The sequence below is a fragment of the Rhinopithecus bieti genome, unplaced genomic scaffold (genome assembly GCF_001698545.2).
Source record: "Rhinopithecus bieti isolate Rb0 unplaced genomic scaffold, ASM169854v2 scaffold_5924, whole genome shotgun sequence".
NCBI lineage: Eukaryota > Metazoa > Chordata > Mammalia > Primates > Cercopithecidae > Rhinopithecus > Rhinopithecus bieti.
In genome coordinates this window covers 141701-165440 of record NW_016805189.1, presented here as the reverse complement: position 1 = coordinate 165440, position 23740 = coordinate 141701, and the positions used below count along the sequence as shown (strand labels likewise).

Sequence of the window (23740 nt, the reverse complement as noted above, 5' to 3'; positions counted from 1 at the left end):
AAAGATCCAGAACCCTTTTTATTGGAGGAGGAAGTGGCAGTGGATGCAAAATGCACTGTGCCCACTTGCTTAGTGAATAGTCCCTAGATCCTTTCCCTCAAAAGAATCCCGACAGATTTTGCTGTTTAAAGTATAAATCTGTAAGTTTTTGGCCTGACTTAACATTGGACCATAGTTGCTACCCATGGAGGGTTTTCTTAGCATTGTCTTGATTAATTCTCCTGAGCTACCTTTGGGGCTAGTCTGAATTGTAACTATATTATTTACCTAAAGGAGGAATTTTTGTTTTGCAATATAATATACTGTGTTTAATACCAAGAATTTTGTTAGAGGACATGGAACTTTTCAGATATACAAAGCAATATGTAGAAGCAACTTGAGAGAAATCATACTGCGTCTTATGTTTGGATAATGAATTTTGCATATAAGTGTTCTTTGTTTTCCTGTGTGTTCATCTCCATTTAAAATGTGAACAGTAAAAGAGTGATTTGAAAAATAAAAAATACATGCATTGTGTCTTTTTCATCTACTCTTCCATTTAGGGCTTTTGGCCAAGCATGGCAAAAGTGGTAACTCAGCAGTAATTCAGCCATACTACCCAAACTCCTACTCTTAGGTTTCCATGTGTGGTAGTGACCTAAGCCTCTCAAAGTTCAATAAAGAGAGCCCCCCAACCAAGAATTAAAAGGACGTGCTTGTTTAATTCTATGAGTTTATAGTCCAAGAGAAAAAGGTTTATGAGTTATCAGGTTTTGCATGGATTAATCTGAATAACTGGTCAACTCTGTTATGATAGTGGAAACTTATTTCGAAACTTGTGTTCCAGCTCAGTAATATTCTAGTTCAATGATTCTCAATTCTGGTGCACATGAGCTTTTCAAAAAACAAACAAACAAACTGAGTCTGTGGCCGTATTCTGACAGGTTCAGTAAAACTCTGGGGATGGGGCTTGAAGAATGCGTATGTTTCTGAAGCTCTCTGGATGATTCTAATGTGCAACCAAGATTGAAAACCACTTTTCTGGTTTTCGTATCTGTTTGAGACAGATGTTTCAAACCTTATCTGAGTTAAGTGCTAAAGAGTCCTCACCTATAATATGCTGCTCAAGAGACCTCACCTAAAATACAATCTGTTGAGGTCTCTTTAGCACTTAACTCAGATAAGGTCTGAGACAAATCTCTCTGATTCTGATTGGCAGATAACATTAAAAGGAAGCTTTACTCTTCAAAGTATTTTCCTTTAAAGGATCTGTCAGAATTTAGAATTTTGTTTTTAGAAAATGATGTCAAATCTAAATTCTTTTTTATTTCTAATAGATGCTGACATTTTTAATGTTGGTGAGACTGTCTACCCTTTGTCCAAGTGCAGTACTGCAGAGGTTGGACCGACTTGTTGAGCCATTACGTGCAACATGTACAACTAAGGTAAGAAATGATAAGTATCAACCTAGGTCAGACTTGGTGTATTGGGGATTCCTAGCCAATTCTTTTCTCTAGCTTTCCAAATATAACTATTCCAGTGCTCTATGTAGCAGTTGGTTTAAAAAGTTGACCTATTGAATACTGATGTTTTATAAAACTTAGTACTGTTAACTGCTATTCTTAAAAGTTTTTGTTTATTGCTATATCAATATAACATTTTGAAGTACTGATATATATATTTGAAGTACTGATATGGGATAAAATGTGCTCAGGCAACAAAAGAGGAAGTTTTTAAATTCTGATTAGAAGGGGAGTCATAGAAGGCTTCATATTAGGGTGACAACATTTGCAGTGAAGCTTGAAAAATCCAGATTTTTTTTTTTAGACCAAGAAAATGAAACAGGCTTTGAATAAAGACCTGGAGATGTCATCATATGGTGTGTTTGAAAAAGTGTCTAATAGAGTATAGCAAAGAATAGGGTAGCTAGAGTAGTACTTTCTTGATGGGGGCCAAAGTGTGGGACTTGCTAAGCAGATAGTTGAAAAAAGAGTGTCCTGCTCTCTTTGTTACAATCATGTGGGTCTAGATTTTCTGTTGTTATAATGGTGCTTTGTGTAAAATATTCCCTTAAAAGAAAAGGAGACAACTACTTTAAAATAAGTTTAAAACAGTTGTGCTTAGAATATAATATGCCTTATGGACCTACGAGAGTAACTTTTACCAGGAAGATCTTACGTGCTTAAATTTGTTCGTGTAAGAGCTGTCTTTTATAGCATGTAATCTAAGTTTACTCCATGTTACAGGTAAAGGCAAACTCAGTAAAGCAGGAGTTTGAAAAACAAGATGAATTAAAGCGATCTGCCATGAGAGCAGTAGCAGCACTGCTAACCATTCCAGAAGCAGAGAAGAGTCCACTGATGAGTGAATTCCAGTCACAGATCAGTTCTAACCCTGAGCTGGCGGCTATCTTTGAAAGTATCCAGAAAGATTCATCATCTACTAACTTGGAATCAATGGACACTAGTTAGATGTTTGTTCACCATGGGGACCATTACAGATGACCATACAATGCACTGAATTGACAGGTTAATCATAAGACATGGAAAGAGAAGTGTCTAAAAGCTTCAGAATGTTCCACTTTTTTTTCCTTCGTGGAGACTGTTTGTTTGGCTTTCTTCCATTGTTGTTTTTGTAGCATTTATTTCAGAAATGTGTATTTCCATAATCCAGAGGTTGTAAAACCACTAGTGTTTTAGTGGTTACAGCAACATTTGAAATGGAAACTAAAAGTTAGGATTTTATGGAGTATGGAGATAAGGTCCAGTATCTATTTACCCTGTAATGTTTAGGATTAAAATGTTGAAATTTTGTGACCATGAATTTCTTTCTTTTATAAATTTTCTCGTTTAAAATCAAAATCTTGCAAAACAAAACCATGTTTCTTTTCTTGTACAACTTTTGTTTTCCGCAACATAAATTGATTTTAGCTGGCAGACAAGAATATCCATATAAGATTTGTTACCATTTCAGAGGGTTTGGCAATTTTTAAAAGATAATAAGGTATCATTTTAAAGTATGAAAATTAACAATATCCCTGTTGCGCACACTAATTTTGCATGAGCAAGTTTACAAATATGTATTGTCTGTAAAGCAGCATGTGCAGATTATTCATAATATAGAAGTTAAAATAAGTATTATTAGTGCAATTTTCAGATATTTATTTTTGCACAGAAAACACATTATCTGGAGAGAAAGAAAGGAGAATTTTCGAGACTTTGGTTTTCTTAATGCCAGTGTGAATTTGCAGATGTTTTCAGCAAATCAAGTCACAATAACAATTTGCCACTTTTTGCTATTATAAATCTTCTTAAATTTTGAATATTTTAAGTGCTCAATTTTTCTCAGTTACCCATTTGTGTGCGTGTGTTTCCACTTAGAAATTCTTAAAACCAGATTTTTCTTTCATTCCCTTTGGATGTCTACATTCCTTATCAAAGGATATAAATACTGTGTATACTTTTGAATTTTATTTTTAGGAAAATTCTGAAGCCAGCTATCACAGCTTTGTTAGCTAATAATAGTATTTTCTTTTAGTTGAGTTAGGTTTTTCCCCATCTCCTGTAGAGCTAATTTACATATTGTATTTGCTAAGTGTTAACTACTTTTCCTGATTAAGGGATCTGTGCTGGGGAACAAAGCTTTTGCAGTACCTTATATTGTAGTTAAAATTTTATTTAACATATCCTTCAGTGAGTTCATTTCACACTGTAGCCTCTTCCTTCAAATTTGTGGTGCTCCTGTAACAGTAAGAACTAATTCTGAAATAAAAGACATCTCCTAATGCTGTGCAAACATAGTTTACATGTATTGAAGGAGGCAGTTGTTAAATTGAGTGACCAATTTTAAGCAATCAGATATTTGAAAACTGCACCCTTTATTTTTGAAACTGTGAATTAGAAACACTTCCTGCTGTATTACTACCTGCTTTAACATCCAAATATACAGTGATTTTAAATGATAACATACTGTGGTTATTAGATTAACAGCTTGATTTTGAATGTTCAGATGATAATGCAGAAGACATCACTACTAGTAAGGATTTTGACTAGTGCATTGATGTTGAAGTTAGTACCATTTCAAAATGTGGCAGGTGATAATCTTATACCATAATTTGCATAAAACTGTAATAGAAGTTTATTTTGAGATGTTAGTATATTATGTACTATGCATTTCTGTGGTATAGATGTTGTGGATATATTTAAGTATTTGGTTCATGGTTTCACAATAAATTACAATACTGCAGGCTCTAGGACTGAATAGGAGACTGACATGCATATGTTGTGTGAATGAATGTCTTAGCTGGGTAAAGTTAAATCCAAATACTTCAACCGGCTTTTTCTTCAGTTTGTTTGTTTTAACTTTCAAGATGCATGTTTTGTTTTGTTTTCCTTTGTTTTTGTTTTGCAAGCCAGCTCATTTTTCTAACAGTTGAAATTCTTTTAGTACTAAAGAAACAGATACTACTCTCTTATGGCTTTAGTGTTTATATACCTGTTTATATGCATACATTAACAAAATTAGTAATAGCAGTGCTTAGAATTTCAATGCTGAGTCATACTGATGATTAACTCCATACTCCTAGTGGTGATGTGGTCCAGATATTGGAATGGAAGTGGCAGGGTGTGGAGTCCAGACATAGTCTACCACTCATGCTACTTACTAGTAATATTAAGGTGTTGTACTTAGCAATTCTTCACATGTGGGTTCCTGAGGAGACCTAAAAGTTAATACAAAACCAAGGTGTTTATTGATTTTCATGAGAAAACTTAAGTTAGTTTAGGTCTACCTGATTTATTTTAAAAGAAGGCAGAAAGGAAATTTGGTATGGCAAGGTTTACTCTAAAAGGTTATTTATAAAATCAGTAGCACTGAATGATAATTTTTTTAGTGATGGTCATATATTTTATTAATGATATCTGAAAGTTGCATAACCATTAGGAATTAGAATTATTTAAGGGTTGGAGTATGATGATTTCATCAAATGTTTGAATATTTAAATAATTTTTATGTAACCATAATTAAACCAAATTAGTCTTTTTTTCTTCATACTTTTCTTTGGTAGATAGTGAAGAAATAACATAGGGGCATATCTAATTAACCAGTTCCAGCGGGTGTTGCGATATCTTTATATCTAGTTCAGTCTCAAATGTATGAATATGATTTATATAGTCATGATTGAAGTTCAAAATGAGGAAACATACAAAATCCTCAGCCGTTGAAAAATTCAGTTAACTTGTTTATACTCCTGTAAGCTGTAATTAGTCACAAGACAAAGTATATAGTAATACTTTGTAATGAAGTAACATTTTCTGCCCACATTAATTTTACTAAAGACCTAAATTGTTAAAATTAGTCGCCAGTCTCTAGATTATGCTTAGTAAGTGTTTTGAAATTAAAGACCTTAAACATTTCAGCAAGTAAATATTGGATTCTAGCTCTGTTTTAAATTGAATCCTTATTTTCAAACCACTGCTACCCCAGATTCATACCTGTTTTTGAAATCTTGTTTATGGAATGGAAAATTGACAGTATGGTAATAGTTTATTTACTGATTGGACAAAGGATATTCTGGTTTTAACTGACTTTTCCATTTAAATAAAATTCATTTGATAATTTTGGTTGCAAAAATGGAACACAGTGGAAGTATTTGGCTACAGGCTACCACAGTCTCATCAGATAAGACTGTTTTCTAAAAGGAAGTGCAAAATGAAATCATACATTTTCCTTTTCCAATACAGTAAGTTGCTTGTTTTCCTATTAATACTAGAAAATATTTTGTAAACACCTTTGCTGTAGTTTCAGGCAAGATCTTTCAGCAACATGTTTTTTGCTCTTTGTAACTTGGAAAGTTAGCTCTGAATCAGAAAACTACTGAAGGGAGTAATGCACATAATTTTACTTTGTTGGACCCTATAATGCCAGTGTGTCACGTTTCAGAAGGATTTTTAGTAGACAGAAATGCCTATTTTTGTTTTTGGAGTCTTAAGACCCTGTCCTCTTCATACCTTATTAGTGGTGATTTTAGCAAGTTTAATTATTTTGCTAAGGTCTTAGAAGAGAGAAAGCTTATGCTATATGAAATGACATTGTTTCCAGATTAGGAAGTATTGGATTAATTTGCTATTGCCAGTAAGTAATGGTAGATGGATATTGAGTGATTTTAGTCTAGAATGCTCTCACAAAAATAGTAAAGAGTTGTACTTCAGGGCCAGATGGTGGCTCACACCTGTAATCTCAGCACTTTGGGAGGCCAAGGTGGGGATCACTTGAAGACGGGAGTTGGAGACCAGCCCTAGGCAACATAGTGAGATCCTGTCTCTACCAAAAAAAAAAAGAAATCAACAAAATGCAACCAAAAGAATGGATGAGATGGCCCTAAAAGAATGAGGATTACATTTAATGAGAAGACATGTGGGATGAAATACCTAGTGAACAATATTTAAGGGAAACTGAAGTGCAAATAGCCTCACAGGTTTGTTTTTGTGTTTGAGACAAGGTCTCACTGTTGCCTAGGCTGGAGTACATTAGCACGAACATGGTTCACTGCAGCCTCAGCGTCCTGGGCACAAGTGATTCTCCCACCTCAGCCTCCCGAGTAACTGGGAGTATAGGTGTGTGCCACCACATCCAGCTGATTTTTTTATTTCTTTGTAGAGATGGGGTTTCATGACTTTGTCCAGGGTGATCTTTGAGCTCCTGGGCTCAAACAATCCTCCTGTGTTGGCCTCCTAAACTGCTGAGATAATTGCAAGTGCCTCCTTGCCCAGCCGTGTGTTGTTGATTTCTTTTTTTTTTTTTTTTTTTTTTTCTGAGATGGAGGCTTGCTTTGTCTCCCAGGCTGGAGTGCAGTGGCGCGATACCGCCTCACTGCAACCTCTGCCTCCTGGGTTCTAGCGATTCTCCTGCCTCAGCCTCCCAAGTAGCTGGGATTACAGGCTAGTGCCACCATGCCCAGCTAATTTTTATATTTTTAGTAGAGATGGGGTTTTACCATGTTGGCCAGGCTGGTCTCAAACTCCTGATCTTAGGTGTTTCACCCACCTCGGCCTCCCAAAGTGCTGGGATTACAGGTGTGAGCCACGTCGCCCAGCCAGCTTCTTAATCTATACATCTAGCCCAGTCCATGCCCATTTCAGACTCTTACATCCAACCGCCTGCTGTATATCTCATAAAGGTATCTCAAACACAGCATGTCTAAAGCTGAAGTCATCATCTTTCCCTGGTTTTTCCTTTGTCTTTGCTGATGGCATCCTATTTACCTAACCATTCAAACTGGAAATCTAAAAGGCTCACTTAGCATGAGTTTGGAGGCAGAATATGATGAAGAACAAGGACTCTGGGAGGCCAAGGTGGGTGGATCACTTGAGATCAAGAGTTCGAGACCAACCTGGCCACATGGCAAAACCCCGTCTCTGCTAGAAAAAAAAAAAACACAAATTAGCCGGATGTGGTGGCACATGCCTGTAGTCGCAGTTATGCGGGAGGCTGAGACAGGAGAATTGCTTGAACCTGGGAGGTGGAGGTTGCAGTGACCCAAGATTGCATGCACCACTGCACTCCAGCCTGGGTGACGGAGTGAGACCCTGTCTCAAGAAAAAAAGAACAAGGACTCTACAGACAGACATCATGTATTAGTTTGAATCCTGGCTGACTGTTAGCTGTTAGACTTGGGTAAATTATTTAACCTCAACTTTCCCTGTCTATAAAATGGGAATTAAAAATAGTAGAACTTTATAGGGTTTTTGTGAGAATTAAATAGGAACATTTGTATAAAGCACTTAAAACAGTACCTAGCACATACTAAGTGTAATATAATTGTTAACTCTTATTAGCATTCTGTCCCTTTTATTTCCTAAATATCTCTCATGCCCATCTGTGTTATTCTTTTGGCTTAAGACCTCATTTCCTGCTTATCTATTGACTGGACTGTGGCAAATGCCTGCTAATTGTTATTTTTGTGTTCATTCATTTAGCAAGCCAATTTATTACGCGCTTAGGGTGCTGCCAGGGCTACAAAAGCTATTGAGACTATACTTGATATCAAGAAGCTTTCTGATTATCATGGGAAGACTGACATAAGGAAGCACCATAAAATTCTGTATGAGAGGTATACACAAGGGTTACTGGGGGTTGACAATTGAGGGTATGGTCCATTCAACATGAGTGGGATAGAAACAATTCATAAAGGAGATGAAATGTCTTGAGGAATGAGCTCTTCCTTAGAAGAATGGTTTTCAAATGAGTGTGCATCACAATCACCTGTAGGACTTGTTAAAACAGATTGCTGGGCCCTGCACCCAGAGGCTGTGGTTCAGTAGGTTGTAGTAAACCAATAATTTGTATTGCTGTTTCCCAAGGCCACACCTTGGAAACGACTGCGTTAAAGAAGGCATTATTTCCCAGTCCTTCCTCTACACAGCTGTCAAAACAAGGGTCCTGACCATTTCATCTTTGCACTACATCTTTCACTGTCTCTTGCCCGTAGGATAAGTACAAACTAGATCTGGTTACTGCCTGCCCCACCAGCCTCAGCATCTGTCACACCTAGGTCTGACCTTTTCTTCTGACAACTATAAAATACTTCCCTCAGCCACCATGCTATTCCTTGCCTTCTCAAGTTTGCTGTAGGTCAAGTTAAGCTTTTTGCCTGGAATGACTTGCCTTCTCTTTTGTTTTAGTTAGCTGGCTGCTTTTCATCTTGTAGGTTAGGTCAAGGACTCCAGGAAGTTTTCCCTGGACAAGTAATGAAGAGGGGATAATCTAGGGACCAACTCCCATGTTTGGAACCTGACTCCATTTTCAGGCACGTAATGTCAAATTCCTTTTAAAAGCACCTCTGAACGGTGCAGATAATGCTATTCCCCTCCTCTACTCCATACCATTGCTGACAGTTACTGAGTGGGCTAAGGTATGGGAAGGGCCAACTAGTCCAACTGTTCACAAACAGCCCTTTATGTCAAACTGAATACTGTCAACCTAGTTCCACTTTCTGTATCTAAAGACTCAGCTTGGAGTCCTTTCTGGGACGTGGCTGGACTAAAAGTAACCCCACCTTGTCCGGTTTGTGACTTTCTCTACTCTGATGCCCCTGGCTTTCTGCCTTCTAGAAATTTGTCAGAATTTCTGAAATTCTTGGGCCTTCCCTCTTGCTCTATATATGGTTTTGGATTCATTCCTTTTAAAAAATATTTACTGTCATTTCCGTAGAATTTTGACACAATAAATATAAGCACATCAGATTTTTCACCATCTTGAAGCTTCTGTCATTTCTTGGTCTTTGGTAGTGCTTTACTGAGAAACATTATAATACAGTTGTAAAAGCTCAGGCTCTAAACCTGGGTTTAAATCTGGTTCTACCACTTCTTGGGAGTGGGACTTTGGGCAAAGTATTAATGTATCTAGAGTGTTACCAGTGGAGGGGCTTGACTACGAGTTGTCCAGGTCCTGGGCATTTTGAACAAAGAACTGAACAAAATGCACACAGTAGCAGAGGAATGAAATGTAGGAATGAAGCAGCAAAAGCAGGCATTTATGAAAGCGAGAACGCACTCTGCTGGGTGGGAGTGGGCCTGAGCAAGTGGCTGAAGGGCCCAGTTACAAAGTTTTCTGGGTTTTAAGTATCCCATTTGAGGTTCTTATCATCTACCCCTTATCTGGTTGAAGGATTTAGTCTGTGGCTAGTTAAAGGCTGAGGTGAATTGGCACCCTATGCACATGAAGGGATGGTTCTGTGTGGCCCTCAGCCAATCCAGGGCACTCTTCCTTTCCATCTGAGATGTGTTGGGATGGGAGGGTTGTAGGGAGAGTAGCCCTTGATCCTTCATTACTTGGCTTGGGGAGATGGGGTTTTTCCCTTTTGGTTTAGCTTTAGGAAGTTTGTGTTAATTGGCCTTAGGATTCCTGCACCCAGACCCAGGTATTTTCCTTTAGATCCAGCTTTGAGAAGTCAGCGTGATTTGGCCTTAGATTTCCTGCCCCCAAATCCTGGTGTTTTCTCTTTTAAAAACGTTAGCCCAAATTGCCCTTAAGTTCCCTGTCTCCAGACCCTATTCTTCTGCCTCACTAGCTCTATTTCCTCATTAGTCAAATTGAGTTATATGTACTAGTCTGAAAGAAGAGTTTCCCCCAACATACTAAGGTTAACACACACACCATATAGTACAACACACATGAGACAGGGCAGGGACTCCTCTTAGGGGCCTGCTGGATCCTCCCAAGCATTGAAATTAAGGAAAATTCCTGAGTCCCTTCAAGGAAAATTCCAAGCACCTAGCTAGCCTTGAGTAGTAAATGAGCAACTTGATAAGCAAGAAGGTAATAATAGCTTAAATAGCCAAGTAAGTTCGAGTCACAAGATGTTTGGTTCCCATAGAAACTAAAAACATCTTGACACTTGTCCTTGAGCTGTTCTTCAGAATCCTGAACCCCCACCTGATGGAAAATGCTGACCTGTCCTGTAAACCTCAGATAAGGAGGAACTGAGGGCTGAACTTCTTTGTTCTAAATTTCTATCTGAGGGGCCTGCAGAGTCATACCCTCAGGCCAACCCTTAACACTCCTTTCTGCTGACCCCAAGTTTTTATACAAAGCCTCGCTTTCTTAACCAGTGGTTAATTGAAGAATCTCTGTATCCTATCATCTGTAAACCTCTGCTTCAAAATATCTCACCTTTTAGGGCCAAACCAATGTATAACCTCCACGTATTGATTTATGACTGCCTGTAAACTTTGCCTCACCACCTTTAAAAACCTTTGCATGTAGGGCACTGGGGAATTTGAGTCTAATGCTTATTAGCTGCCCAATTCTCCTTGCTTGGTGCCCGGCAATGAATGCCTACTTTCTCTCACTGCAGATCTTGGTGTTGGTGTTGACTTTGCTGTGCCAGGTGGATGGACCTAAGTTTGGTTCAGTAACACATCGTATTTTAAATATATTTTAAAAATATATTTTAAAAAATATATTCATAAATGACTGACTATAGAAGCTTAATAGTCCACTCATGGATTCTTCGTATGTTACTCCCATTTTCTAAGGGAGGGAAAGGGATGTTATGAAATGTATTTTGAGGGGAGTATTTTACTCTATATTTTGAGAATCCTATGATGGCTCAATATTAGAAAATATATCAATGTAAAACTATTAGTGAAGTAGTAAAACTCTAAGGACTAGTTATCAGAAACCAATAATAAATAGTTTCCTAAACAGTGAAACATTAAAACAACTTTATTTAAAGTCAGAAGATAAACTACTAGTATTATTATATAGCATTATTGTATAACATGGTCTTGGAGGTTTCCAAAAAATGAAATAAAGCAAGAAAACATAATAATGTGAGTTAGAAAATAAATAAAGCTATCGTTTTCATGTATGACATAACCACACACCTAGGAAACCAAGAGAATCTAGCAAGAAAAAAGCTTAAAATTGATAAAATGTGCTGAAATGGATTCTTTCAAAGGAAGAACCTGGCATAAATTGAAGATGGCGGAAGAGAAACAGGTAGTGTGCATGGCTCTCATGGAGAGGAATAAGGGTGACTAAATACAGCACCTTCAACTGAAATATCCATGTACTTGCAATGTATCTAATCAAGGAAACAGCTTGACACACAGAGAACAAAGAAAAGCAAAGCAGGACAACAGCCCACTTGGGAGTGACAGGAACCAGGGGAACCTTCCCCACCCAGGCAAGTGGTGAGTGAATGTGTGACCCTGAGAACCCTCGCTTCTCCCACGGATCATTGCAACGCAGGGGTCAGGAGATCTCATGAACCCACTCCACCAGGGCCTTCAGTCTGACAGAGCTACATGGAGTCTTAGCAGAGCAGCCGCTCAGGTATGAGTGGAGACCCAGGAGCTTCAGAAAATCAAGCTTCCCAGCAAAGTAACCGCAACTTCTGCAAAGCGGGAGATTAGATCCCTGTATATACCTGTAGGAAAGAGGCTGAATCCTCCAGGCTGCGCAGTGACAGTCTGCAGGCCCCATTTCCACAGCATCTCATAGGAGAAGACCCACAGGCTTGGAAATCCAACCAGCCACTGGTAGCAGCCTTGTGCCTCCCTGAAACGGAGCTCCCTGGGGGAGGGGTGAACTGCCACTCCAGCCTTCAGGCTTCCGAGAGTCCAAGCCAACTGGGGGTGGGAGGGATTTGACAGTACAGCACAGCTGCTCTACAAAAATGTGGCCAGACTGCTTCTTTAAGCAGGTACCCCAATCCCATTCCTTCTCACTCATTGGGACCTCCCATCCGCGGTCTCCAGCCACCCCTGCCAGTGTTCTCCAGCTGACAGAGACTTGAATTCTCCCTGGGATGGAGCTCCCAGAGGGAGGGACAGGCTGCCATCATTGCTGTTTGGGCGAATTAGCTGTTCCAGCCTTTGGGTTTTGGAGAGACTGAGTCAACCGGGAGTGAAAAGGGTACCCCAGCACAGCACAGCACAGCTGATCCACCAAAATGTGGCCAGTCTGCTTCTTCAAGTAGGTCCCTGATCCTATTCCTCGTCACTGGGTAGGACCTCCCAACCAGGGTCTCCAGCCACCTTCTACACGTGTGTTTGGGCCAGCAACAGGTCCATGCCTCCCTGGAACAAAGCTCCCAGAGGGAAGGGCAGGCCACCATCTTTGATGGCAGCAAATGGAGGTAGTGCCTGGGGCTCTTCACTCTAGAACTCATACTTTCTGGTTTCCCTAAACTCACTAGCTGGGATATAAACAAGGGTCTGACATTGACTTCTCACTCAATACCCGTATCTGAAGAGAACAGCCGATCTTTCCAGAGGAACATAACCTGCAGACCAAAATATCTTGAAAACTGAAAAGTGATAAGAGTTCTTGCCTTCTTCATCTTCCAAAGTTAGCCAAATGTCTGTGTTCTGCATCTGAGATTTCTTACCTCAAGAATTCATAAGATTTGTGTTTCATGGCTGAAAACAGGCACTATCGTGGGCCTTAAAGACAAACAAATGAAATCCAGTTTTTGTTTGGAAGGAGAATGTTTGGCAAAAGAGATGAAGAGAGGTGGAATATAGGAGTATGTCAAGGGAAACCCAAGGTGGTAGGGAGTTGAGGAAAGAATGAGATTCTCTGTGACTGGGAAAAATGGGAGTGGGGCACATATGTACAACTGTCAGGGAAAGATCTGTGTCCCCACACAGTGCTGAAGATTTTGAATGGGACTGCTGTCTGCTTTATGGATTCCATAGCTTACAGACCCTTGGAAAAAGAGTTCCTCAGGAGAATGGCACACATGGGCTTGGAAACCAAGCATCTCAGTGTGAAGAACAGAAGGCCCTCATCCCAATCCTTGGTCCCTGGAGCTATTGCCTATCCCACTTCTATTCAAAGAATTGTATGCCACTTTGAATAGTGAGATTCTAAAATAGATTTAATTTGGTTTAAAACAAATTTCAAAATACTTCAGTTCACTGAGCAGATGCCATGTGTTTGGTAGAAGATTTAGCATTGAAGAGAAGAAACCTGCAGCCTTGAGAAAATTTGCTGAAGGGGTTAATTTCTTTATGATTCCATAAAGAAATAGCAAGAAAGTAAGGGACTAGGAAGCGGGGAGGGGTAAAAAATTATTGAAGTGTAACATATACAGAGCAAAGAACACAATTCATAAATGTATGGCTCAATGAGTTATCAAAACGTTAATATACCCATGTAACTATGTAACTATCACCCTGGTCAAGAAAAAGAACATCATCAGCATCCTTCTTGGTCGTCTTTATTGTTGCTCCTCTTCTTGACTTGCTAACATTGGGGTTACCCCAAGACTAAGATGTTAGATCTCTTCTCTTTATCTACATTCACTCCCTAGGGGGCTCATCATCTCCTGTGGAGTTATATACCATCCCCACTGACACCTCTCAAATTAATATCTCCAATCAGAACTTCTCCCCTGAACTCAAGCCCTGTATATATAACTATAGTTTCTTGACATCTCTGCTTGGATGTCTAAGTAGCTTCCCAAACTTGACAGATCCAGAACTGAACTCCCAACTCTCCACCTCACAAATTCTCTGCCTGTAGTGCCCTTAATTGTAGTAATAGCCTCATCCTTCCAGCTACTCAAGCCAAAAGACTGCAAGTCATTCTTGATTCCTCCTTTTCTGTCACACACCATATACAACCTATTAGGAAATCCTGTTTGTTCTGCTTTCAAAATGTGTCTGTGGCTCTGATCACCACTCAGCATTTTTATAGTACCAGCCTAGTGTAATTTATTGTAATCTCTGGCTTGCCTGGGTTGCTGTAATTGTCTCCCAACTATCCTTGATGCTTCCTCACTTGCCTTCCTCACTTGCTAGTCTCAAAAGAGCAATCATAGTGGTCCTATACGAAAGTAAATCTCACTCCACCATTCCATAGCTCAAAAGCCTCCACTGGCCTTCCACTTAATTCAAAAAAAATGTCAAACACCTTATTACACACAGCCTACAAGGCCCTCCATGATATTATAACCCTCGTTGCTTCTCTCACTGCATCTCTAGCTGCTTTATCCCTTGTTCACTCCACTAAAACTACCCTAGCCTCCTTGCTGTTGACTGATCATGCCAGGTGCATGACATTTACATTGGCTCTCCTTTCTGCCCGGAACATTGTCCCCAGAGTGCTGTGTTAATGCCAGATATCCACGTGGCTCACTCCTTCCGTTTTTGCAAGTGTTTACCTAAATGTCACCAATCCTGCCTTTCTCAATCTCGATTACCCTTTTTTTTCCCCATACAATAGCATTTATCACCTTTAAATGTACAATATAACCTATGGATCGTATGTTCCTTAACTGTCTCTCTGCATAGAACATAAGCTCCATGTAGGCAGGGATTTTGTCTATTGATTTATTATGTCACTAATGTATAATAAGCACATGGTATATGCATAAATGATGGAATAAATAACTTCCATATTTCAAGATATTCCAGGTGGTGGTGCCAAGCATATAATGTTTGGAAATAATGATTTTACTGTCAGGAACATTGTGATAGCTCCACTTGAGGCTGCTGTTTTTACATGGGGAAATTTTTAAGTATTAATTACTCTTTTGAATCAGTATTATAAGCATGGTAGAAAATTCAATATATTTTTAAAGGTATATATTAAAAAGCAAATACCGGCTGGGCACAGTGGCTCACGGCTGTAGTCCCAGCACTTTGGGAGACTGAGGCAGCCGGATCACTTGAGGTCAGGAATTCGAGACCAGCCTGGCCAACACGGTGAAATCCCATCTCTACTAAAAATACAAAAATTAGGCAGGCATGGTGGTACACGCCTGTAGTCCCAGCTGCTTGGGAGGCTGAGGCAGTAGAATCACTTGAGCCCAGGAGGCAGAGGTTGCAGTGAACCGAGATCACGCCACTGCACTCCAGCCTAGGTGACAGAGCAAAACTCTGTTTAAAAAGGAAAAAAAAGCTCCTAGAATCTCTTCTTTGAGGAATTGCTCTTAAGTTTCTTGCATAGTATTCCACAAACTGTTTAAGCATATATGAACATATTTGTAGACATTCTTTTTTTACCCAAATAGTAGCATACTGCCCCTGGCCCTTTTCTCTTCATTTAACAATATAACTTGGAGAACCTTCCATGTTAGTAGAAATACAAATGTTTCATTCTTTTAAAGTGCTCCATAATATTCTATTGTACAAATTTCTCATAATTTATGTAGCAATTCCTATATTGAAGTTGTTTCCAACATATTACTATTTCAAACAATGCTACAATGAACATTCTTGTACTATTGACATGAAGACATTTTGATGTGATCAAAACAAACCAAAAGAATGAAAAGGAAACATTTTATTTATTTACTTATTTTATTTTAGATTCGGGGTACATGTGCAGGTGTGTTACATGGATATATTGCATGATGCTCTGAGCTTCAATTGAATCTGTTACCCAGGCAGTGAACATAGTATCCAATAGGTAATTTTTCTCCTTTTGTCCCCCTCCCTACTCTCTCCTTTTGGAGTCACTGGTGTCTATTGTTCCCATCTTTATGTCCATGTATAGCCAATGTTTGGCTTCCACTTGTAAGTGAGAATATTTGGTTTGCTTAATTTGTTAATTTCCTTAGGATGATGGCCTCCAGCGGCATCTGTGTTGCTGCAAAGGACATTATTTTGCTCTTTTTTATGGCTGTGTAGTATTCCATGGTGTATATGTACCACAGTGTCTTAATCCAACTCACTATTAATGGACACCTGAGTTTATTCTGTGTCTTTGCTATTGTGAATAGTGCTGTCATAAACATTCAAGTGCAGGTGTTTTTTTGGTAAAATGATTTATTCGCCTTTGGGAATATACCTACTAGTGTGATCGCTAGGTCACATAGTAATTCATGGTAATTCTTTTTGGTTCTTTGAGAAATCTCCAAACTGCTAAGGAAACATATTTTAACTTCTAGGTTAAAATTTTTTTTTAATTATTAACTAATTTGTATATGAGATGCTCTTTTCTTTCCTTTTTGGTTGGTTTTGGCCATATTAAAATGTCATTATAAGTACAAAATATTGGACCTTACCACATCATAAACTACCAGCCCTGGAGTGTGACAGGATCAATCTGAGTTAAATAGTCTCTAAACATATTTTCTATCACTAAACACATGTTATACTGTGCTCCACTCTGCTTCCCAGTGCTCAAACTTTGTTCTGCCCCATCAAGGATGGGAGGGAGTTAAGAATCATCTTGCAGACAAGCCATGCAATGAGGAGTTTACTGCACTGCCATCCGTCGTTCTAGGCAAAGTGTCTGTGCCTGCCTGCTTGCTTGCTTTTCTTTCCTTCCTTCCTTCCTTCCTTCCTTCCTTCCTTCCTTCCTTCCTTCCTTCCTTCCTTTCACTTCCTTCTTCCTTCCTTCCTTCCTTCCTTTCTTTCTTCTCTCTCTCCTCTCTCTCTCTTATCTTTCTTTCTTTCCTTTCCTTCTTTTTTCTTTCTCCTTTCTCTCTCTTTCTCTCTCCCTCCCTCCCCCTCCCTCCCTCCCTCTCCCTCCTCCCTCCCTCCCTCCTCCTTCCTTCCTTCCTTCCTTCCTTCCTTCCTTCCTTCCTTCCTTCCTTCCTTCCCTTCCTTTCCTTCCTTCCTTCCTTCTTCCCTTTCTCTTTCTCTCTCTCTCTCTTTTTTCTTTTTTTTGGAGATGGAGTCTCACTTGGTCACCCAGGCTGGAATGCAGTGGCACAGTCTCAGCTCACTGCAACCTCCACCTCCTGAGTTCAAGCTATTCTCATGCCTCAGCCTCCCAAGTAGCTGTGATTACAAGCACGTGCCACATACCCAGCTAACTTTTTGTATTTTTTGTAGAGACGGGGTTTCACTGTGTTGGCCAGGCTGGTCTCAAACTCCTGGCCTCGAGTGATCTGCCCACCTTGGCATCCCAAAGTGCTGGGATTACAGGCATGAGCTACAGCACTGTCTGTGCATTTTCTGATAATCTTTTGCATCTTGAATGGTTTGAGTTTTTGGTTTTTAAAAAATATTAATTTATTTCTCTTTTAAAGTTATTAGTAATGTACCTTTTACTAATAAGTCCCTGCTTAATAATGAAACTTTTTTTTCTTTTTGACACAGGGTCTCGCTCTGTTGCCCAGGCTGGTCTCGAACTCCTGAGCTCAAGTGATCTGTCTGCCTCGGCCTCCTAAAGTGCTGGGATTATAGGCATGGGCCACCATGCCTGGCCAAATGAAACATTCTATTTTCAATCTGAAGATCATGAACATGGACTATAGCTCTTAGGAGTTATGATGATGCTATTGTTTACCTTCCTATATCTTGAGGATGAGAAGATGGAGCTGGTTGTGGTAGTAGATATCTGGGCCACAATGTGATCCCTTAATCTCAAGCCTGGATGGCATATGTAATCCTCAATTAAATTTCTAACAGATACTTTGTTTCTTTAACCTATGAACGTATTTTACACTTAAGATTCAAAAACTCTTTCAAGATGTTTTAGGAGATAAGATTCGGACATCATTAGAGGCTTAGACAAATTTGACAGACTTAAAAAAATTTATATGTACATACTTAAAATAATGGTAATATATAGCGTGAAAAAATCCAAATAATATAGAACTTAAAGAAAATGTAAGTCTCATGTAGTCTGGGTTGCGTTAATGGATGCAGTAGAGATCAGTAAGTTGTACACATAATTATTTGGTAATAAAAAATAAAAACCCAGAGACTTATATATTTTTATAGGGCTACTTCAATTCAGGAGTGTTAAAATTGCTGCATCAAACTGACCTAATATATGGTATCATTTTGACTCTTTTGCCCTGAGACTACCTCTGTCTTTGTTTTCCTTTACCTTTCACTTTTCTTTCCTTCCTGGCCAAACCGTAATCCTACCCACCCCACCTTACCTTTGCCCTCCACCACAAGCTCTCAGTGTCTTCTTCCTCTGGCCCTTTACCTAATTCTTCTATTCCCAACAGTCAAAACATGATAAAAGTATAGTAAGCTATACTTTTTTAGATTAAATTTCTTAATTTTTCTACTTCCTTGGGTGTTATTACATATCTTTGGTGATTAAGAGTTGTGGTGAAAATAAATGTTTTTTTTTCTCTTTTTTTTTTTTTTTTTTTTTGAGCAGGGTCTTGCTTTATTGCCCAGGCTGGCATTCAGTGGCACAATCTCGGCTCACTGCAACCTCTGCCCCCTAGGTTCAAGTGATTCTCCCACCTCAGCCTCCCTACTAGCTGAGACTACAGGTGCCCCCCCCCCCCCTGGCTTATTTTTTTTTTTTTTTTTTTTGTATTTTTGGTAGAGACGGGGTTTCACCATGTTGCCCAGGCTGGTCTTGAACTCCTGGGTTCAAGTGATCTGCCCGCCTGATCCTCCCAAAGTGCTTGGATTACTGGTGTGAACCACACTGAACCTGGTCATTTTTTTCTTCCATTTTTCACTCTGTTTTTTCTTTTGATACCTTTGCCCTGGTGGATTTGATGCCCTTGAGAGCAAATAATTATGACTATTTGATTGTCACTGAGCTATATTAGCTATAAAATTTCTGAACCTCTTGGTAGACATAAATAAATTATAAAAATTAACTTGTTAGCATTTTATTTTGGTGACTGTAATAATAGCCTTAGGTGTGGGACTATAAAAAGAAATAACTAAACAATTCTAATTAATTATGGAAGAACTGAAGTGATTAATGGGCATAGCAAGGAGTTTTCTCCAGAAATAAACATCTGAGATAAATTTCTGCCATCCAATGTGATACTGAATTTTTGGAATTTGCTTTTCCTTGTAATGACAATGGAAAAAATGTTCTTTAAATTCATATAACTGATATTTAAAATCAAGAGTAATTTTAGACATAGAAATTCTGTAATATGATAATTATATGATATTGGTATAATTTGTTTTCTTTTTTTGAGACAGAGTCTCGCTCTGTTGCCCAGGCTGGAGTGCAGTGGCACGATCTCCACTCACTGCAACCTCTGCCTCCCAAGTTAAAGCGATTCTCATACCTCAGCCTCCCAAGTAGCTGGGATTACAGGTGTGCACCACCATGCCCAGCTATTTTTTTTCTATTTTTAGTAGAGATGGGGTTTCACTGTGTTGACCGGGCTGGTCTCAAATTCCTTGCCCTCAAGTGATCTGCCAGCCTCAGCCTCCCAAAGTGCTGGGATTACAGGCCTGAGCTACCATGCCCAGCCTAATATCAGTATAATGTTTTAAAAGCTAGAAAACTGAGGGACATTTTTCAATGTTTATAGTCTTCTCCTGCCCTGCCCCTTTGCCCCCTGCTATTATATTTTTTTAATTGATATCTAATTGTACAAATGTATGGGGTACATGTGATTTTTGATACATACAATGTAATGATCAAATTAGGACATTTCAGATATTCATCACCATGATCATTTAATATTTGTGCTGGGAATATTTCAAATATTCTCTTCTATTTTGAAATATCCAATACATTGTAATTAACTATAGTCATCCTATTGTGCTATCAAACACTAGAAATTATTCCTTTATCTAACTGTATATTTGTACTCATTAACCAACTTCTCTTCATCCTCTTCACCCCCAGACACCCACCCTTCCCAGCCTCTGGTAACTATCGTTCTACTGTCTACCTCCATGACATCCCCTTTTTAAGCTCCCACATATGAGTGAGAACATCTGATATTTGTTTTTCTGTGCCTGGCTTAATATATTTCACTTAACATAAAAACCTTCAGTTCCATCCATGTTGCTGTAAATGACAGGATTTTATTCCTTTTTTATGGCTGAATAGTATTTTATTGTGTATATATACCACACATTTTCTTTATCCACCCATCCATTAGTAGATGCTTAGGTGGATTCTATATCTTAACTACTGTGAATAGTGCTGCAATAAACATAAGGGGTACAGGTATCCCTTTGATATATGTCCTTTCTTTTGGGTAAATATCTAGTAATGGGATTGCTGGATAATATGGTAGTTCTATTTTCAGTTTTTTGGATAAATGTCCATACTATTTTCCATAGTGGCTGTACACACTGACAGTGTATAAGAGTTCTCTTTTGTCAACATCCTCACTAGCATTTGTTAATTTTTGCCTTTTTGGTAATAGATATTATAACCGGGGTGAGAATATGTCTCATCGTGGTTTTGATTTGCATTTCCCTGATGATTAATGATGTTGAGCACTTTTTTATTTACTGTTGGTCATTTGTATCTCTTGAGAAATGTCTATTCAGATCCTTTGCCCACTTTTTAATGGGATTATTTGTGGGTTTTGTTTTTGTTTTTGTTTTTTTGCTGTTGAGTTTCTTACATATTTTGGATAATAGTCTCTTGCTGGATGAATAGTTTGCAAATACTTTCTCTGATTCAACAGGTTGTCTCTTCACTCTGTTGATTATTTCTATTGCTGTGTGAATTTTTTTAGTTTATAGTCCCATTTGTCTGTTTTATTTTTGTTGGCTGTGCTTTTGAAGTCTTAGCCATAAAAGTTGCCCGGACCAATGTCCTGAAGCATTTCTCTTGTTTTATTCTAGTAGTTTTATAGTTTCAGGTGTATGTTTAAGTCTTTAATCCATTTGCAGTTGTTTTTGGATATAGTGAGATATAGGGGTCTAGTTTCATTCTTCTGCATATGGATATCCAGTTTTCCCAGCACCATTTATTGAAGACGGTGTCCTTTCCCAATGTATTTTTTTTTATTTTACATGTTTTAACATTTTAAATTTTATTAAAACTATATTTGGGGATATATTCTTCTTTAATTTTTTACATGACTTTTCCCAATGTATATATTCTTTTTTATGTTTTATGTGTTTTAAATTTTAATTTTTTATTAAATTTTTTGGGGGTACATAGTAGGTGTATGTATTTATGGGATACATGAGATAATTTGATATAGGTATGCAATAAGTAATAATCACATCATGGAAAATGGGGTATTCATCCCCTCAAGCATTTATCCTTTGTGTTACAAACAACCCAATTATACTCTTTTAGTTATTTTAAAATGTACAATTAAATTATTATTGACTGCAATCACTCTGTTATCAATACTAGGTCTTATTCTTTCTATCTATTTTTTGTCCCCATTAACCATCCCCTTCCTCCCACCACCATCCCACTACCCTTCCTGGTTTCTGGTAACTGTCCTTCTACTCTCTATCTGCATGAGTTCAATTCCAATGTATATTTTTGATGCCTTTCTCAAAAAATTGGCTGTAAATGCATGGTTTTATTTGTGGTTTCTCTATTCTGTTCCGTTGGTCTGTGTGTCTGTTTTTATACCAATACCATGCTGTTTTGATTATATAGCTGTATAGAATGTTTTGAAGTCAGGTAATGTGGGGGCTTCAGTTTTGTTGTTTTGCTCAGGACTGCTTTGGCTCTTTGCGGTCTTTTGTGGTTCCATGTGAATTTTAGGAGGTTTTATTTTGTAAGGAATGTTATTGGTGTTTTGATAGAAATTATATTGAATATGAAGATTGTTTGGGTGTTATGGTCATTTTAACAATATTAATTCTTTCAATTCATGACCATTGGATGTCTTTTCATTTGTTCATATCTTCAATGACTTTCATCTATGTTTTGTAGTTTTCCTTGTAGAAGTCTTTCACCTCCTTGGTTAAATTTATCCCTAGATATTTTATGTTTTTAATTTATTGGAGCTATTGTAAATGGGATTGCCTTCTCGATTTCTTTCTCAGCTGGTTCATCATTAACGTATAGAAATGCTACTGACTTTTGTATGTTGGTTTGTTGAGCAGTTCCAATAGTTTTCTGGTGGAGTCTTTAGAGATTTTTTAATGTATAAGACCATGTTGTCTACAAAGGGAAATGATTTGACTTCCCCTTTTTCCAATTTGGGTGGTATTTATTTATTTATTTATTTATTGAGACAGGGTCTTGCTCTGTTGCCCAGACTGGAGTGCAGTGGTGTGATCTTGGCTCACCACAAACTCAGCCTCCAGGTTCAAGCAATTCTCCTGTCTCAACCTCCCAAGCAGCTGGGACTATAGGCACATGCCACCACATTCAGCTAATTTTTTGTATTTTTATTAGAGATGGAGTTTGACCATGTTGGCCAGGCTTGTCTTGGACTCCTGGCCCCAAGTGATTTGCCCACCTTGGCTTCTCAAAGTGTTGGGATTACAGGTGTGAGTCACTATGCCTGGCCTGGATGCCTTTTATTTCTTTCTCTTACCTGATTGCCCTGGCTAGGACTTTCAGTACTGTGTCGAATAAAAGTGCTAAATGTAGGCATCCTTGTGTTTTAATTTTTAGAGGAAAGGCTTTCAGCTTTCCTCCATTCAGTATGTTGGCTATGGGTTTGTCATATATGATCTTTATTTATTTATTTTCTTTTTTGAGATGGCAACTCACTCCGTCGCCCAGGCTGGAGTGCAGTGGCACGATCTTGGCTCACTGCAACCTCTGCCTCCCCGGTTCAAGCAATTCTCCTGCCTTAGCCTCTTGAATAGCTGCTACTACAGGTACGCACCACCACACCCAGCTAATTTTTGTATTTTTAGTAGAGACAGGGTTTCATCATATTCGCCAAGCTGGTCTCGAACTCCTGACCTCATTATCCGCCCACCTCAGTCTCTCAAAGTGCTGGGATTACAGGTGTGAGCCACCATGCCTGACCCATATATGGTCTTTATTATGTTTATGTATGTTCCTTCTATGTCTAATTTGCTGAGAGTTTTTTTTTTTTTTTTTTTTTTTGAGACAGAGTCTCACTCTGTCTCCCGGGCTGGAGTGCAGTGGCCGGATCTCAGCTCACTGCAAGCTCCGCCTCCCGGGTTTACGCCATTCTCCTCCCTCAGCCTCCCGAGTAGCTGGGACTATAGGCGCCCGCCACCTCGCCCGGCTAGTTTTTTCTATTTTTTAGTAGAGACGGGGTTTCATGAAGGGATATTGGATTCTTTCAAATGCTTTTACTGCATCTATTGAGATGATCATATGACTTTTGTTTTTTATTCTGTTGATGTGATGTATTACCTTTATTGATTTATGAATGTGGAATCAACCTTGCACCACTGGGAAAGTTTCACTTGATCATGGTGTATTTTATTTTTGATGTGTTGTTGGATGTGGTATGCTAGTATTTTGTTGAGGATTTTTGCATCTATCTTCATCAGGGATATTGGTCTGTGGTTTTCTTTTTGTGTTGTGTCCTTGTTTAGTTTTGGTATCTACTGGCCTTGTAGATTAGTTAGAAAGAATTTCCTCCTCTTCTGTGTTTTGAAATAGTTTGAGAAGAATTGGTGTTAGTTTTTACTTATAAGTTAGGTAGAACTTA

General features: G+C 38.6%; 1 protein-coding gene across 2 annotated transcripts in view; it reads left to right on the top strand.

Annotated features, from left to right (window-relative positions):
• CAND1 (cullin associated and neddylation dissociated 1) overlaps positions 1-4239 on the top strand; it is a 47761-nt gene extending 43522 nt beyond the window's left edge. For both annotated transcript variants that reach the window (XM_017871568.1, XM_017871569.1), the window contains 2 exons: positions 1317-1424; positions 2226-4239. In XM_017871568.1, coding sequence (XP_017727057.1) covers positions 1317-1424; positions 2226-2450 — 333 coding nt within the window. In that variant the 3' untranslated portion in view covers positions 2451-4239. The remainder of the gene's footprint in view (positions 1-1316; positions 1425-2225) is intronic.
• The last annotated feature ends 19501 nt before the right edge of the window (positions 4240-23740 follow it).